Raw genomic sequence first — 19,742 nt, 5'->3', positions numbered from 1 at the left:
AGCTATGGTGGAGGCAAATTCCCAGTAAGACTGATCTGAAAAAAGCATTATAAATAAATAATAGCTAATATTCATTGTATACTTAGGTGTCAGGTTCTGCACATATATTATCTTCATTAACATTTACAACAACCCACATGAGGCAGATACTATTATCATCCTTACTTAATTGACGAGGAAACCAAGGCATGGAGAAGTTGAATAACTTATTCAAGGTCATTTAACTAATACATCCCAGAGATGGAACTAAAATCTGGCCAATTCTTCCAGTTAGCTACTGGTAATGACATTATTACCAAATACGCATTCTCATCAACACTGTATTATTAGCTAAATCCCATTCTTCTGTCTAGCTAAATAACAAAGTACCAAAAATGTTTTCTAATATTTGAGCTATGGCTGGGAATGAATAAAATCACTGGTCAACATTTGTCTTATATGTGGTTGCAGTTGCCCTATATCTAATCTATATTGATTCAAAAAAAAAAAAAAAACAAACACAGAAAGCAGTCAACGAGGGCACTAAGATAACAGAATATTACCTTATTCTCTTCTCCTCCACTTTTTTCAAATATTCATCTCTCTTTAAGACTCCCAGGATCATTTCCTTCTCATGATCTAATAAAAATGAGAGATTGATGAACTCCGAGTTCTTAGACATGGTATTTTAGCAGCAGCTCTGAGTAGCAGTGGCAGAATCTTCTAGGTAAATTGATATTCCCAATTCTTAGGATCCCCCTGAACAACCCAGAGTCACTCAGTTGTTTGATATAGAGTGGTTTTTATAAGGTCTTTGAATAATTGCCAATGTTAGTTAGGTGTTCTTCCAGGCTACACAGAAAACAGGCTCCACTGGGAATACATTCCAAGAAAGTCATTATTGTTTTAACTAAAAAAGATCTCCAAAGCCTCTCTTGTTGTGTACAGTCAGGTGGTAGCCAAGTTTCACTAATGATGCTCAATGTCAATCCTTCAGAAAGCTACAGGGCAGGAATCAGATCCACTGGAGGAGAATCCAGAAACACTGAAAAGGTAGAGAAAACAAAGGAGAGAAAAATTAATTAAGTCATTTCCCCCATAATGCTTGTAAGAGTGTCCAATTTTTGAAACAGTGATATACTTAAAAAACAATTTTAATCAGTAAATATGTACTTACTATCTCCATATCTTATATTTATTACCAAGAAATATTATTTCTATTTAGTTGACTCCAGGTCCAGTCTACAAATTCAGTTTCTTCATTATAATTAGTGTCCTTTACTAGCCAGATCTCATTACCACACTTGCAGCTAACTTGTGGATGAATTGGGTCACCACTTAGGGACACCAAGTATGCAGTTTGACTGTCCACAATAGGATACATCCCTTAAATGGCTTCTCCTTCTCTCTCCCTCCTTCCCTAAAACAAAGACCACAGCATGAAAAGCACTGCTAACAAATACTAACCAGTGATGCATGTATCAACCTGAATATATATCAGAAACATAATACTGAATTAAAAACTCAAGTTACAGAAAACTTAATGCAGAATAATAGCATACAGATGAAGGAAATAACTGCAACAATATTAATTTAGGAATATATGCATTCGTATTATAAATACAAGGAAATTCAGAGAAATGTGATCAGAGAGGAGAACACAGAAACTTCAGCAGTATTGAGTAATGTTTTATTCTCAAGATGAGTGTTAATGTCTCATGATGTACATAGTTATTTGTGAATTATTCTAGTTATGTGCACACTGCAAAGTAGATGTTCTAAAACTAGTCCCTTATTAACATCAGAAGCTCACCAGGCCCTGGCCTTTATCCTAACTCTTGAGCACATTCTTTCATTGGCTTTTTACCTGAATTTTCTCTCTACATCCCCTTAAAATGATGAATATTAGTGATCTACCTGATTTTGTGATTTGTCACCATCACATGAGACTGCCCCTCAGCTCCTCCCCCACCCCAGGTCTATGAGCTATAATCTATATGTAAGTTACACTTGGTTTGCCAGGTTCCCAAGCATAATTACTTATTCAAAGGCTGCTTAGGCTGACCTAAAAATCTCAGGAGATCTGGATGGATAGGATCTTTTTCAGAGCCTTCCTAACTTTCCAAAGTCCCCACCTGTTTGTTCTATACATAGTACACCAAGCCAGAACTGAAGTTACTCAGAACCAAACTTGACCATGAGCCAGACCATGAGCCAGACCATGAGCCAGACCTCTCTGAGAAAACTGTCCTAGTCAGGACAGACATTCTAGATTTACTCTGGTCATTTTTTCTACTTCCAAAGTCCTAGAGGCAGAAGGAATTCAGAGCCCCAAAGTTGATATGAACAGGAAACACAAAACTTAAGAAGAAAAGACATTCTTAAGAAAGGTTAAGAATTTGGTTTTTCCATCACTGTCAACTGTGTACTCCTCAGCTAAAGATACAAGTGGTTTATCCACCTATGTGTGCCTCATCTAAACTTATGCTGAAATTGGAAAACCACTTGGTAACTCAGTAAATGAATACATTATCATTATAGCCAGGTTCATTTAAGACATATTTGGTATTTGAAATGTCAGATTTAGAATGTCCAGACTATTCTATAGAATTGCATTTAGAAAGTATTCAAGAGGTTGGGAAACACAAAAATGCTTGACCTGAATCTTATGGCCATCCTTGTCTTGGGCTATAAATGCAAGTCTGCCCTCTAAAAATTCAAGTATCTGCCCTGTGAGGAGAATAGAGGGAAAGTAGTAACACCATGAAGTAGCAAACGAAGAATACAGAGAAGATGGGAAATTAAGCAAGGGCATAAGAGAAATAAAATTACCCCATGAGACTTTAGTTAACAAAATTAGCCTTAAATAAATTTTGGCTCATCTGTACCAGGACTGCAGGAGCTGATTTGTAAATGGCTGGCCAAGGAGATCAGAAGTAGCCAAAACTATACAAAAAAAAAAATCAGGATGTTTCCTCTGTGAGGAAGAACTGGACTGTGATTATGATTTGGTAAGATAGACTTTAATTGATAATGTAGTCCTCCTGGAGAAATATGAGAGAAGAGGAGATAGTGAGCCTAAACATAGATAAAGGACATTTGAGGAGCTAGATGTCAATCATGCCCATGCAGACTCTGACCGACTCAGGCCTCAAAATGCAAATAACCTGTTTATTCTCTGTAACACATGTTCCATGATAGGTGATGGGGCTTCAGTTTGGCAAATTTTCACTCAAACCATACAACTACTTCCTCTTTCTTGATTTTCATTTCCTCTGGGACACTTCATAGTATAAGTTGACCATCCATCAAGTTGTCCCTTCAGTGGTGGATGTCCTGGTCTTGCCAATGGAGTTTGCTTTGGTTTGAACCTGTCTTATTTTTTCTCTGTATGCCAATGAAATCAAATTTCGGAGCCTTCACAGAACCAGTCCTGTGTTGTGATGAATTCATCTATGTACCATTTTTTGATGTCCATTTTAGATAATTCATGGAAACATTCTAGAGAATCCCTTATCCACTACACACTTTAATAAAGTGAAAAAAAAATGAGTAAAAATGATCATGAGTACATTTTATCTAGAGTAAATTCTCATTCTTTTTGCTACATATGTCTGGTAAGTAATAGTCAGATTACAAGAAGAAATTCAGTTTTTTACTCTATTCTTTAATACCTGCACTTAAATAGATATCTCTTCTTAGACACTGTAGATGTTGATTTTTCCCTTTCTAGCTAGTAACCTGACAAACTGAGGTAAACTATTTTAAAAAGACAACAGGATGGTTTGTATGTCATTCTGTTGTCTTTCAGCATAGATAGCTTTGAACAGGTCACTAACTCTGCTGAGCATCACAAAGTTGTGATAACAAATTCTTATAGCATCACACAGCGACACAGTTTTTTTTAAAAGCATATTTTGAGTAATAGGTACAAAAATAATAGGGGCTGATATTTTAGTTAAAGGAAAGGATATATCTGAATATATCTCATTAAGGGGTACTTGAAATGCCACTTTAAAAACAGAACATTTCTGGAAGTGCTCTTAGGATGAAATTTACAAGAATAAAATTAATTTCCTGTTTGCCTGTTACTGTGTGACAACACAATAATTAGGTAGATTTTTGGCATGCTTAGAGGGATGTTCAAGATACTCAGAATACAAGCTAAACAGCATATGCAAAATTCTCTTGAGATTACCTTTCAAATAGATGAGCAGGCAAGAATTCACATGACAGCCAAAGGTAAGAACTGCCAGACAGATAAAGATGCTGTGGGCAGAGAAATAGTTCTTTCACTATGAACCCCAACATGGAAGACTCAAGGGCAGATGCTATGAACTTCAGGCATTGATTTTATTTATTTATTTATTTATTTATTTATTTATTTATTTATTTTTAGACAGAGGGGAAAGGAGGGAGAAAGAGAGGGAGAGAAACATCAGTGTGTGGTTGCCTCTCGTGTGCCCACCACCAGGGATCTGGCCCACAACCCAGGCATGTACCCTGACTGAGAATCAAACCATCAACACTTTGGTTTGCAGGCTGGTGCTCAATCCACTGAACCACTCCAGCCAGAGCTGATTTTTAATGAAGCAGTTTCCTCTGACATAGGCATCTCTGTGTGGCATATGTCATGGGAGTATAGTAGTTGAATTTTAAAAAATTTCACAGTGGTATTGTTTCCCTGAACAGTAATAGGAAGACCAATTAACAACACCATCAGCTTTGTAGTGATCTAGCATGAGTAACATCCTCAGGATGTTCCACAATAACAGCCAACACTGACATAACTAGTCTTTATAATCACCTCACAAAATAAATTCTAATATCCTCATTATAGATATGAGAAAATTGAGGAATAGAGAGCTTAATTATCATGCCTAAAGTCACCTAGATGGTGACTCAGAGCACTCTTGGCTTCAGGGACCTTGCTTCTAACCATTGGATGGTGACTGTCTCTCACTGACCCCATAAAACAATAGCATCCCACAAGATATTACCAGATACTCTATGAAATATTTAAAAGTTTTTCAGTCCAATAAAATTTTGGGTATGTTGAGTGAAACCAAGCTAAAAACTTTTTCTTCTACGGAACTAATTGTCTTTAACGTTCTAATGTTCATTGTAAATTTTCACAGAGCTCTCGGCTTGGAAAAGGAATAATTTCTTCATAAACACAGAGAGGAAGGTTGATTGGCTAAGCTTGTGGCACTGACCCCTGCTTCACAGGGAACTTCTGATTTTATCTGCTCTGTAAGTTGAATTTCCTGGCAGGATTTTATTTGAAGAAAGAGTTCCAGGACCTGAAACAGTCTGAAAAGTGCTCCCATGATATCAAGCTACTGAATGCTTTTAAAGCCAAGGAAGAGCCCAGTCAGCTTTCTGTTTTAGATTTGTGTTTAGAAAGACATCAGCACTCAGTGATTACATGAGAGACAGGATAGAGGTTATGTTGATGATGAAGAAGTTCTTGCAAAAGTGCCAAGGAGAGATCAGGAACTAAAGTTGTGTTGTGGGAAAGAAAATAAGGGTCATTTCTTAGCTATTTGGGAATGATCTCAATAAGATCCAGTTACCAACTAGATGTGGGTAGTAAGAAATAGGAAACAGAGTGATTATAAGGTTTCCAGCATGGGGAACTGCAAAGGATTTTAAAATATTAGTGTGTATAAGAACCACCAACAATGAGGCTTGTTGAAGAATAGATTCCTGAGGATCTGATTCAATAGGGCTGGGGAAAAGCCTAGGAATGTTGATGGTAATACTATTAACAGAGATAGAGACTACAAGGGAAAAATGGTTGGGCAAATAATATAATTAATTGACTTTTGGGCATGCTGAGGTCCAGGTGCTTATAAAGCAAGCATTAACTAAGATCTGTCCAGAAGGGCATTTAGAATATGGAACCACACTTTATCAGAGATGTCTATACTAGAGACATTTAATTAGGAATCACTGGTGTCTACATTGTAGCTAAAGCCATGCAAGTAAGATCACATATGGAGAAAAGAGAAAAAGGCCAGAGATAGACCATGAGGAATATCAATATTTAAAGAAGGGACAAAGGAATAAATGAGTTGGTGAAAGAGAGTGAGACAAGGTAATCAACAGAGCAGGAGAAGCAGTTAAGTCTAATGCAGTGGGAGAAAGGACTATCACTCAGAGTCATTGTAGCCCACCATTAAGTTCAGATATCAATGAATCAAATAAACTGTTACAAATACCTCCATCAGTACCACACCAAACCTAGAATCTCTGGAAAATGCTCTATATCAATACATGCAGCCTAATCCAGTGTTATATCACATTTTCCTTGACTTAATATCCTAGGTTTCTAATAATATGCATTAATACATTGTGCAATTATTTTTGTGTATGATGTAATTCCTTCCAGGTCATATGTTGTACTTGTGCCCCTGGGGCATGCCAACATCTGACCACAGTTATGGGCCTTGTGGTAACAAAAAATTGTTTGGGTGGGTATTAAGAATAGACAACCTCTTGTATAAAAAAGATAGATGATAGATTGATAGATAGACTGAAAAATCAGCCATTATTTAGGAAATCTAAAGCTGTCATTGACCAAGACCAAAGGAAAGAATATATCAAGATAAATGTTTGAGAGGAAGCTATACAATAGAATTTATGGTGCAGGAGACCATTTGAAGCCTGCATAATTTTGAAGAGTTCTGCATGTTCTACCATGAGTTTAGTGTTATCCTTTCCCCAGGAGTCAAAGTAAGCTCAAAGAAGTCAAAGTAGTCCTTTTCAAAAGAGTCTAACTGTTAAAAAAAATAGGCAGAAATGTCTTCAAGATACATGAACTGCATTGTAAGACAGCTTGAAAGTTGGTGTAAGAAGATGCAACATTTTACCTAGAATTTCATCTAACTGACATCCAATCCCAATTAATTGAGCTCTCTATAAGGTTTGCAAATGACTTCCAAAGCCTTACTGACATGAACTAGCTGAGAAGACACTAGATCCTTTGTGGAAATCCTCCTTTCAAATGTAAGAAAGATCTATTTTTAAAATACACATGATGTCAACCCTCACCCACTCAGACCTCTCTTCTAGAAGGGGAATTATAAACAAATACAGCCAGCCTTGCTGCCCCTCATAAGATTCATGTAAGTCTAATTTGTAATTTCATGCCTGTCTAATGCAGCAAGAAACTGTGGACAATAAAATGAAGAACATTTATGTTCCTCAAAGGTGGCCTTATACCATAGTCTACACCAGGTGTTGACAAACTTTTTCTAATAAGAGTCAGCCAGTAAGTATTTTAGGCTCTTTGGTACAAGAGGCAAAATCGTGGCTATTTGGTAGATATTTATGTAACAAGAGAGAAAACAAATGTCCATAAATATTTTACTGACAAAATGTAGAATATGATAATGACTGAGTATAGTACTTTTATAACACAGGTATAAAATGGGATTTTAGAATAGATAATGTTTCACTTAATTGAGATCCAATGTTAGTATTCCTCTAAGCAAACTGATGATAGTAGGACTAACCCCACCTCAGACCTACTAAATTTGAATCCACATTTTTAAAACAGCCCCTAGTGATTAGTACACACTCTGAAGTTTGAGAACACACTATTCTAGAGTTTCTTAAACACTACCTGGGTTGTGTTTCAATCTCTTTAGAGACTACAGTGAAAACTGGATCCTAGAAAAGGTTCACAAACAATTTGAAGTCCATTCAAGAATTCCTATAGGGTCTGTGGCCCTGAGGTTAAGACCCCAGGAACTCAATTTGCCCATCCCAAGGCAAAAGTGTTCAAAAATTAGAATGTGTGATGGTGTTTAACCTGTAAATATACTTAAAATCATAGAATTGTACATTCCAAATGGGTGGACTGTGTGGTATGTGCAGTCTATGTCAATAAATGTTTGTTTTTAAAAATCAGGACTTTTAAAATTTGGGGGGAGAAGTGGTATATTTTTAAAACTCCCCATATGTTTCCAATGGAGATATCAAGTAGAGAATTGCAAGGACTCCAGGTTTGGGAGATTTTGGAGTCAGGTTTTGGGGTCAGGGAGCTCTGAGTTTATATCCCAGCTTTGCCACTTACTGTGTTACAGAAACTAAGATATTAAACTCTCTGAACCTCAGTTTCTTTTTGTGTAAAATGGCAATAACCATACCCACCTCATAGGGTTTCTAGGATGATAAAAAGGAAATGCTAATGCAAAACGCCTAGCACAGTCCCTCTCACACACTCTTTATCCATGAGAAGTGATGGAATTCCCCAGACATCAAATGCACAACCAAAAAGGAATCATTATATAATTCATGTTATCCAAGTCATAATGAATCACACCTGTTCTTATTATTCATGGTGTATTATATTTTATATTGGATCGTGTATTTCCTGCTCCATTACTATATTTGTCATAAGTGCTATTTCTTATGACTCATGGCAATAATAACAATAAACATGTAGTATTTATATACAACTGCCAGACACTGTTTTAAGGCCTCAGTTAACATATATTAACTCATTCAATCTTCACATTTTTGAGTTAGTTACCATATATGTACTTATATGCATATGTGTGTATATAGAACATAATACATAACATAATATATAACATAACGTAACATACAAGTGTATATGTATGTTTTTTAAATTCTAGTAGTAACTACATTCATTTCCATTTTTTTTTAAACTCTGGAGTCTGTGTTCTTTTTTTTTAAAGATTTTATTTATTTATTTTTAGAGAGGGAAGGGAGGGAGAGAGAGAGAGAAAGAGAGAGAGAGAGAGAGAAACATCAATGTGCGGTTGCTGGGGGTTATGGCCTGCAACCCAGGAATGTACCCTGGCTGGGAATCGAACCTGGGACACTTTGGTTCGCAGCCTGTGCTCAATCCACTGAGCTACGCCAGCCAGGGCTTTCATTTCCATTTTTGATGAAAACTAGTTTGTTCTTAACTCCACAAACACACATTTATAAATAATAAACATTATAAATATTTGGAAGAACAAATGGCAGAGCTGGAGCCATCAGGCCATTTTTAACAATATAGCTTTTTAATTTGGGGTGGGTATGATGTTCACAGAAAACTCTATCTAAATATCCACCCTTCCATCCATCTATTCATTCATGCACACAAAATTTTGCCTTGGTAAATTTTATGCCCACCACTCCTACTTTTGAGTGTGTACCTTTTTAAAAAAATTTATTTTAGAGAGGGGAAGAGAAGGAGAGAGGGAGGGAAACATCATTCTGTGGTTGCCTCTCATGCACGTCTTGTTGGGGACCTGGCCTGCAACCCAGGCATGTGCCCTGACTGGGAACAAACCAGAGACCCTTTGGTTTGCAGGCCAGTGCTCAGTCCACTGAGCCACACCAGCCAGGGCTGAGTGTGTACCTTTGTCCATACCAAAGGATGTACAAAGATGGGCATGCAGGTACACCTGAAAAATGAAAGATGAGCTGCAGTGAATGTAGATCCTTTTGTTCCTGAGAAAGGTGGTCTGTACAGAAGTGCTACTCTGAATGTGGTTCATGGACTGATGCTGATTTGCAAATTCATATTTACTGTTCTGAGACAAGACATGTACAAAATTGAAGGTACTTAAAAGCATTTATAGGATTTTGACATTAACACGGCATAAGAATGTAATCAGTGCACTCATGTCATTGTGAGCTGAATTTTACAAAAGTATTAGTTTGAGGTGGTTTGATAAACTGAAAATATGAAACTAGTTCTTTACCACATAGAGTTTGGGAAACATACTATGAGGTGATCTTGAATATTTTCTTTTCCTTTTAATGGTCCTCAAACTTAAGTGTTCTTTCTACCAAGAACAAAGCCTAGATGTCTGAACACTGAATTTTATTATAAGACAGTGCAAAGAGGATGTAGGACGTGACATCAGAACTTTATTAGGGGACCTAAGAAAGAAAATAAAGGCTTCAGCAGAGGTCAGGGTGTGGAGCAGGTAGAAGGAAATGAAGTTAGGAAGGGCCTGATGCTACTTGGTGACTGAAAGCATGGCTTCAGTTTAGTTAGGGAGGGAGAGTTGGCATCAGTTGAGGAAATGGGAAGTCCTGAAGGGACCAGTGAACCTAAGAGCCTTGAATAATGATGATGGGTCCAGAGAACACAGGGCCCCTTGACAAAGGTCACAGAAAGGATGACAACCACTGAACGAACAGAAGAAAAAGGGCCAGATGGGCAATAGCTCCAGAGACATCAGTACAGATTGGGTGAGCCTGTGAACCAGGGAGAAGGGTAGAAATTGGGGCAACAGGAAAAAAATATTCCAGGGAGACATCTTAAGAACTTACTTAACTTGAACAAGGTAACCCTGGCACACATCAGGAACTCTGGTTCAAATCCAGGCTCTGAAATTTGTTAGCTGTAGCATCTTGGTTACAAGGAAAGAACTTGGGTCATGGTAAATCCTCACAAAATTTGAGCAGTTACTATTATTATTAGTGGCAATATTGGACCTATATTTCATGTTTGCTCACCCAGGCTTAAAAATTTTTTCCAATATAATCATCCCTGTCTGGTGTAGCTCAGTGGATTGAATGCTAGTCTGCAAACCAAAGGGTCACCAGTTTGATTCCCAGTCAGGGCACATAGGTGGGTTGTGGGCCAGGTCCCCAGTGAGGAGGGGATGCATGAGAGGCAACCACACATTGATGTTTCTCTCCCTCTCTTTCTCTTTCTCTTTCCCTTCCCCTCTCTCTGAAAGTAAATAAATAAAGTATTTTTTAAAGAAGTTTTTCCAATGGAATTAATCAAATACATGATGATTTTATCTTCATTGTTCAGGAGCCTATTCTGCAGATCTTACACTAATATTTAGTTACATTCTATTGTGCTTAAGTATAAAACCAAACATATAACTATTACAAGAATAATGAGACAGTCAAATAGGAATTCACTTGAGAGAAAATCAATGGCTAGTGTGTTGTATATAACTGATTTAGAAACAACTTTCCTGTGCTTAGAACACAAACTCAGAAATAGCCAACAAAATTAGACTACATCTGTGATTTGTTTGAAACAGGTTAAATCCTTCCTTGAACATGGATAATGGAAATAGGATATCCCAGTGTTTTTTGATGTGGTGGTTTCCCATACTAAAGACTGTACTTTCTTGCAGTTATTTACCTTGGGCTGGCCTCTCAATTAGAGGACAATGATTCTTTGTTACAAAATGTGTTTTAATACATACCTAGTTTAGTCAAAATATGCAAATTAATGATACATTTGTTTGTAGACATGGACGTCTTTACTTACCATTATTTGTTGAAATTTGGAAAAAAATGCCTGTTTCACATTAGACCCTTAGTATGTTGTTAGAAAATGCATCCTTATCCCTGGCTGGCGTAGCTCAGTGGATTGAGCGCAGGCTGCGAACCAAAGTGTCACAGGTTCGATTCCCAGCCAGGGTACATGCCTGGGTTGCAGGCCATAACCACCAGCAACTGCACATTGATGTTTCTCTCTCTCTCTCTATCTCCCTCCCTTCCCTCTCTAAAAATAAATAAATAAAATCTTTGAAAAAAAGGGAAAAAAAAGAAAATGCATCCTTGATATCATACTACTTGATTTAAATAAAATTAATTAATCATATACTAATTTTAGTATAATTCCATGCCACAAGACTAAAAACTATTGCTGTCTACATATAGCTCCTGGGAAGATATATTAATGGATTTGTCTATACTCTGTACTTGAATTAAATGAATATGTTTGATATGATCTCTTTTGGTCTGTGTTTACCAAGTGGGCTGTGGCTGAAGTTTCATTTTTGTTACAGGGTGCAGCCAAAAAGGGGGGCCCCAAATAGGCATTTGAAATGGGGTCCAGAACTCAAGGTGTCCAGGAGATTTTAAGATGTTTCCATCCCCCCCCCCCACCCAGGGTGTGGGTTGGGGGCAGGGACAAATGGAGCAGGGCCATTGAGAGCTGTTTAGCATAGCAACAGCCTTGCAGCTAAGCTCTGGCGTGGTCGTTCGGCATATCTATAACCTTTGACTGGTTGCATAGATATGTTAAGTAGCTGTGATCAGCTCTAAGCCAGGGGAATGGAAGTAACTTCCCCACCCAGATGTAACTGGGGGGGGTCCCCTGAGTTACAGCGCCTGTGTGGGAGCTCAGAGAGGATTGGCTCCAGGACATGGGGCCACACCTGCCCAGACTCATGATGGCAGCCCAGTGAAGCTGGAAGGATACGAGTTCCAGTATGTGAAGTCGAGTGTGGGAGGAGTCGGAAATGGGGCTGCAGAAGAAGATTGGCACGGGGATTTAAAACCCAGATTTGGTGGCCATTGGGGAGGAGAACCATGCTGCTTTAGGAGGGAGAACTATGCTGCTTTAGGAAGAAGAACCATGCGCAGCCCTGAGAAGAGAACCATGTGCAGCCCTGAGGAGAGAACCACGCGTCTTTAGCAGAGTGGAGACTCCCGCATCCCAGAGAGAGGGAACCACGTGGCAGCCCTGGAGGAGAGAACCACGCAGCCTGGCAGAGTGGGGACCCCCACAGCTTTAGAAGGGGGAACCACCACCTGGTTTTAGCAGAGATCCCGGTGACTCAGCGGAGGGTGCCGGGAACCCAGGTAGGTCTCCCAGTCGAGAGGGAGTACTAACTGGGAAGAACCAGAGGACTGCCTGAGCCATGGACTTCTATTTCCTTTCCTGAGATACGGTACTCTGGACTGGGCAAAGGGGGAAGGATGGAAGGACTGTGTGTCTGTGGGTGTATTTAGGGACTTTGGGATTTTGGTGAAGACATTAGGTCACTACTTTAAGTTTCTATAGCATTAAATAAACATTTCCTTTCCTTTTCATGAATCTCTGGCATTGAGAGACGTCTTTCCTCTGGCGGCGGACATAACGGACCCGGAGCCTTCTTTCAATAATAGTATATCATCCCAGGCCCCCCTTGTTGTGTTCTGTAACATTTTTATAATACAGATAAAAGTATGTTTAGATTTAAAGTCTATTTTTGAACTCTTGAACATCATTATTTGATGGCTTTGTTCCAAGTATGGTTTCTTTACACAACGCCATCTCCTACTCCATCTCAAGTGAAATCTACCACCTCTGTTATAGAATACACTATGATTGTTAAATAATTTTAAAAATTAAATTGCTCTTGAAGATTTTACTTGCTTTAAAATGAAATATAGCTTAATTGCTTTTTAATTCATTTTCATAATTTCCCTCCAACTCCTGATACTTTCTTGGAAATATTTCCTGACAGCACAACATCAAAATGAATATGCCACTTGAAGTCTACTTATATGAACCAAAGACCCTTAAATGAACTGGACATGTTCTTAGTGCAGGAACAAAATGTTTCCTGGCATTTGGTTAGAAAGATTAAATCAAATTAGCCAGAATAAGTCAACTGTTACAAGGACTGAGCACTGCTAAATTAAGCTTTAACAAACTTTAAGAGATGATCCTATTCATACTTAGAAATGAATAAGGTTATTAAGGGGTTCAGTGAATCTAAGTCTGATTTTAATATTTTTATTCAGTGAAGAAGAAAATAAAGTAAAAGCTTATTAATTATTTCATAGCTGATAATACAGAAAGTAAAAAGAAAAAAAACTAAGGTAAGGGAACACTTAAATGAAGAAGTTAAAATAAGAAACAAACTGGCAACTCCAAATATTGAGCCTGCACTTCTGAAACATTAGCAAAAACAAAGATGGAAATCAACACATACTCAAGAGAGTATCCCCATGCCTAGAAGCAACAATTAAGTACAGTGCAAAGTGGCTGCCAATTTTGAGTATAATATACTGTCTAGCATCATTATTTGATGTCTTTGATCCTCACATACAGAATAATGACTAAGAAAAATTGGACTTTTCTTGCACAGATATTGGAATACTTAGTATAAATCTTATTTAAGAAGTTTTATATATTATTAAAAATCTATCAAACTTTTAATACCAGTTGTCAAGGAAAACTGGAGCTGCAACATTTAAGAGTGTCTCAACACTCTAAAACTTGCTCACCTAACCAGAGCCTAGCACACAGAGGTGCTAAGATGTTAAGGCCCAATGTTTGAGAATATGGGCTCTGGTGCTATGCTGCCTGGGTTTGAAACCTGGCTCAATTACCCATGAATAATGCATTATGTGTATTTAAGTTTATTCCTTATAAATGAGATAATATCTATCTCATGAAGTTCTTCTGAATATTAAATAAGTTATAATTTAAAACTTTTAGAAAAATCTGTGGAACATTCTAAGTATTATTGTTTGTTCTTTCTTTCTTTCTTTTTTAAAGATTTTATTTATTTATTTTTAGGGAGGGAGATAGAGAGAGAGAGAGAGAGAGGGAGAGAGAGAGAGAGAGAGGGAGAGAAACATCAATGTGTGGTTGCTGGGGGTTATGGCCTGCAACCCAGGCATGTACCTTGCCTGGGAATTGAACCTGGGACAGTTTGGTTCCCAGCCCACGCTGAATCCACTGAGCTACGCCAGCCAGGGCTGTTTGTTCTTTCTTAACATGAAAAGAAACCCTCACCCAAAATGAACTACTATGTGTTAGCAAAAATACACAGTCTGGGCAATGATCCTATACATTCAGAAGAACAGAATTTCTTTGGCCCCTTACAGTCCAAACTACTGTAAGACCATACTTGTTCAAGAAAGAGATTTCTAGAATACAGAGGATAATTAAGTTTGTTTCTTAACATTTAGACATTTGGATACTGATATTCTGATTCTGCTACTGTTGGGCACTGCCCTACCTGGTATCAGAAGCTGTAACCCTGCCAAGGCTAAGGCTGAGGGAGTGGCCTTGGACCATAAGCCAGCAAGGAGACAAGAGCTTATCTCCCTGGCAGGAGCACTGCTTCTGTTGCTTCATTCATAACTGAACCCCAAAGCCTGGTCAATTAGCCAATGACGGGTAAGATTCCCCAAGGGGGGAATGACCTAAGACAGGCACGATCACATGGGAGGCCCCCAAGCAAGGATTTTGGGGGCTACAGCAAAAGGGGGTGATGGACCCTTGCTCCTTGGCTTTGACATAGCCTGAGTCCTCAGCATCTGGGAGAAAATCTCCTTATCTCTTGGTTGCCTTAGTTCCCTTGCTCCACCTAAGCCTGAAATAATGACAGGGTGGTGCTGCCCTGTGCTGGAAAGGGCTGGTTCCCCGGGTGATCAGGCCTAAGAAAGAATATGTAAAACCCTGTGAAACCTGCTTTGTTTAGAATGCTCTCAGTTGAATGATAAGGGTCCAAGGAAGAAGTAAGTTTGTTCTTTAAAGTTTTACAGCTGTTTGACCCTGACTCAAAATAGGCCCTCAGACTTCCTTGTTATCTATTGTTTGATCCTTACTTCCTAGCAATGAGTAATGAGCTTTTACCTGAATTCTTATTCAAATGAAACCGATAAACCAATAAAAAGCCTCTCCAGAGGGGGAACAAGGCGCGCTTCCCTGTGAGGAGTGGCCCTGCTGTTCCTATTCCCCCACAGGACCTAGTTGTCTCTGTGTATGTTTTTCTCGTGTGTTGACAAACATCCGCAGCTGAGATGGATACTGCTGTCTGGTCTCCTCCACATACTACATACCTACATATTTCATGTCTCTAAAGAAAAAACTACTTACCATTTTTTTATTTAACAAAAAAATTTGTCTGAAAATCCTTTATCCCTACCCTTGAGCCCCAAATGGTTGCTCAGAATGCCTATGCCTCCTTGATGTACATTTGCTCAGTTTTGTCCCATATGAAAGGATCATTTTTGACTTGAACCTTGAGGGATTCAGCCAGGTAGAGGTGTCCATGCCGTGGCTCTGTGTTTCCATCCTTGATGTACCAGATCCTCTTGAGGTGACTCAGTTCTGAGAACTTACTCCCACCCTGTACCCCCATGTTGCTCCATTGGTTCCCAGCACGATTTCCACTTATAAAACACTAATTATTTGCCAGACACTGTTTTTAAGCATTTTGCATCTATTAACTCTTTTCATCCTACAAACTCCCTATGAGTGCAAACTAGTATTACCCCCATTTTATAGGTGAGAAAACTCACTTACAGAAAAGCTAAATTTTCCCAGTTTCACACATCTGGGAATAGGAGAACCAGGATTCAAATTTAGGTAGTCTGGTGGCAGAGTCCATGCTCTTAACCCTTACACTATACTGCCTGAGCAGTTCAGACCCAGGGCCCTGTTTCCTGCTCCTGAATTATTCTTCTATTAACAAATTTTACTTTAATATGTATATAGTGCTTCACAGTTTTAAATGATTTTACCTCCATGATCTTATTTGTTCCTCGTGACCACTGTGTGAGATGTTATGTGTGAGGAAACTGAGGCTCAAAGAGAGATAAAGAACATGGGTGGCAGTGAATGGTAGAATAACACTATAAATCTGGGTCTGGCTACTGAAGTCTGGGCTCTTGCTACCACTCTCATGATTCTGTTCCCAAGGTTTAAAAGAGAAGATACCCATGAGGTATGGAATTTCTGATGGAGATGGGGTCTGACCAAGATCTTTAATTCTAGGTAGTTCTCAGACTGAGGGATAGAATGGAGAAGTAGAAAATCAAAGAAAAAAACAATAGAGAAGGTACATATATAAAAGAAATATGTAGAAATAGAGAAAGCATATATAAAAATATGAACAATTCTCATAAAAATAAAAGGACTTACTTAGTAGTGTTTTTGGTATTCAACACAAAGAAATGTTAGAAGCAAAATTGACTTTAAGGTTTCAAATGTGAGAAACTAGGACATCATCAATGTCATTAGCAGAAACATGGATAAAATAGGAAGTGGTTTAACATAAAAGACAGTGAGTTTGTCTATAACCATGATGAATATTGGGTAACACTTGAAAATACAAGTGGGAAAATATATACCAGAGGGAAAGATTGGGAAATTGATATCTTGAAGGCATTTTCTTAGAGGTGATATTTAAAACTATGGGTTGCCCTGGTCATGTGGCTCCATTGGTTGGAGCACCATCCTGTACACCAAAGGGTTGCAGGTTCAATTCCTGGTCAGGGCACATACCAGGGTTGTGAGTTTGATTCACAGTTAGGGTGCATATGGGGAAGTAAGTGATCGACATTTCTCTCTCATTAAAATCAATAAACATATCCTTAGATGAGGATTAAAAAATAAAATAAATAAATAAAACTATGGGTGGATGAGAAGTCATAGGCAAAGAAAATAAGTAATAGTTTATGGGCCAAATGCTAAAACTTTGTGAGAAACCAACACTTAGGTAAGAGAAGACAACAAGAGGGAAAGTTGTAGAAATGTATTTGAATAGATAATATATAATAATGGATAACAAGGAAGGATGAAACTCAAGAAGTAGGAAGTGATCATGAATGGCACATAGAGCAAAGAAGTCAAGTAAGATAAGGATGTGGAAAAGTACCCTGCATAGCACTTATCACAATTGAAAATTATTTGGGTAACTTAACATCTTTCCTAACTAAACCAGAGTTACATAAAGGCAGATCTTAACTTAGTGTTTCCCACTGTAACTTCAGAGCTTAGCAATATCCAATACATAGCTGTCACCAAATAAATATTTATTAAGTGGATAAATAAATAAATGAGTACAATAAAACATCCTAATAACAACACAAGTGACCCTTGGAATTACAGTGTCAATAAAGTGATGTAGGTGATATCGTGTCATAGGGGAATTTAAAGAAAGAGGGCTTTTAAAAGAGAGAAAGTGGGGTAGTAAGGCAATAGGAACAGGTTTTGTTAGTTTCATCTTAGAGAAGTGTTTTTGCTAAAAGGAGAGAGAAACCAGATCAAGTGAATTTCCTGTCCTAGTACGTTATCTATTTGTCAGATGCTGTACCTTTAAGAACTCTACCTGACTTCCAGATGATCTTTCACAACTTAAGGTAGGCACTACAGTTGCCAGCTCCACAAGGGATGGAAGCAATGTGACCACCTGGTTTATTACTGCTATATTTAGTAAAATAAGATGTCTATGGGCTAGGCATGATGGAAGATGTGCATAAAGCATGATAAGGAAAGAGGTCAAAGGCAATGGTGATACTACCCACAGAAAGACAGAGCCAGGAAAGAAACCAAGTTGCAGAGAAGTTAAAGAGTCCTATAAAATCATCCAAAATGTGTTAATGTGTGTGGGTAGGTGAATGTGTGAGAGTGACAGCACATACACAAGCAACATATGGGATGCACAAAAACATAGTTACAAGTAATTCCAAACTAGAAAGTATTAAAAACAAATAGCTAAGTGTTTACACACGCTGGCAAAATAGTCGTAACATATGCCTTTGTATAATAGAGCTTAGGTAAAACAAACTGCTCATTTTACATATAAAAGTTGTATTTCCTTTTCCTTTCCTTAACATACTAAAGAATAAGGAAGCAGTTTCAATAAAAATACTAAATGTGCCTATAGGGCACAAAGAGGTATATATAATTATTTTATAATTTAATTCCCTAATACCTATTAGAAGATGTTATCAAACATGAACGAATTGAATGACACCACGCTAATTCCCAAGCTTATGCTGGCAGAGAATTTTAGAAAATCATAAGTACACAGAAAAAACATGATTTGACAACAAAAGACATTTCCTCATCTTTTCCCCATATATTAGTTGCCGGTACATAAATGTGTGTATGTGTGTGTATGTGTATATGGGTCTATTGAGGGATTGCACTAAAGTCCAATTAAATGTCTTCACGTACTTAAGTCATGAAGTATAACTCATAAGTCTGTGTTTAAACTGTTGTCTAAACAACTTACAAGCAACTTATAAAGTAACAAATTAAACACTCAATTCCTGTGCTTAAGAGACATTTTAAGGAGGCTTAGATTTCATTGGCATTTTTCAATACATTATCATCTTAAGGAATGTTTTCTGTTCACATTTTTGAATGGTTTAAATGAATAACTCTTTTTTCTAAGTATATATTTTGATATGTTAATGATGTATTTTTCAATTAAATAAGGAAGATGGCATTGCTAATTAAAACAATATATACTAAAGAGAATTTTTAAAAAACCTGATACATCTTTCTAATGTATATTCATATTCACAGCATCTCATCTCCTCATGGTGTTAAAAACACATTTATCTTGAAGTTATTCCATAGTTTTCAGACTTTATCAATCCTTCTACTAAATATATATCCATACTCCATGTTTAAACATATTAAAAATATTACTGAATGCAAACAACAATGCAACAATGCTAAATAAAACATCTGAGTTGTCTAAAAAATGAAAGAAATTCAGAACAAAAGGACTGCTATCTTATACATAGATGTATGAGAGGATTTTGGCAAAGTGACATGGTACTTCTGCTGTGAACTTGACTTCTTTATGTCCCTAGGATACATATTTGTTCCTGGAGACAATCATTATTCAGTGGGATTAGTGTAATGTTTCAATATGTAGATTAAGTGCTAGTAACAAGATAACTTAATATTTCCCTCCTCAAACCATCAAACCTATATAAAAGCCCAATAGCCAAAATGTCCCTTCTATATATATATTCCTTCCTTTCTCCTTATATTGTAAAAGTATTTCCCAACAGCAAACCCAGCCCCTCAAACACACAAAAATTCAAAAATCAAGAAATTAGTTGTGACACTGAAGACCCCTATTCTTACCTCAATTTGGTGGTTAGAACATTTTTGGAGGCTCACTTTTCTTTCAGACACTCAAAATGTAGAATGCTGGACTACTTGACCCTCATGGAGTGCCAGCAGCAAGAACTTGAAAAACCAGTCACTCATGTTCCCACAATCT

At 37.7% G+C, this 19,742-nt stretch overlaps 1 protein-coding gene across 5 annotated transcripts in view; it reads right to left on the bottom strand.

Annotated features, from left to right (window-relative positions):
- The window catches only part of SYTL5 (synaptotagmin like 5), a 213,643-nt gene that overhangs the window by 98,463 nt on the left and 95,438 nt on the right, over nt 1–19,742 (bottom strand). For 3 of the 5 annotated variants that reach the window (XM_036016435.1, XM_036016438.1, XM_036016437.1), the window contains exons 1-2: nt 19,604–19,693; nt 543–1,024 (exon numbers count right to left, since the gene is read on the bottom strand). In XM_036016435.1, the coding sequence (XP_035872328.1) occupies nt 543–661 (119 nt within the window). In that variant the 5' untranslated portion in view covers nt 662–1,024; nt 19,604–19,693. Of the gene's footprint in view, nt 1–542; nt 1,025–19,603; nt 19,694–19,742 lie in introns of those variants that run through there. The other 2 variants (XM_036016436.1, XM_028523498.2) reach the window with 1 other exon arrangement.

Source organism: Phyllostomus discolor, chromosome X (genome assembly GCF_004126475.2).
Source record: "Phyllostomus discolor isolate MPI-MPIP mPhyDis1 chromosome X, mPhyDis1.pri.v3, whole genome shotgun sequence".
Classification (NCBI taxonomy): Eukaryota; Metazoa; Chordata; class Mammalia; order Chiroptera; family Phyllostomidae; genus Phyllostomus; species Phyllostomus discolor.
Note: the sequence above shows the minus strand (reverse complement) of the source record. Positions and strands in the feature narration are given on the sequence as shown.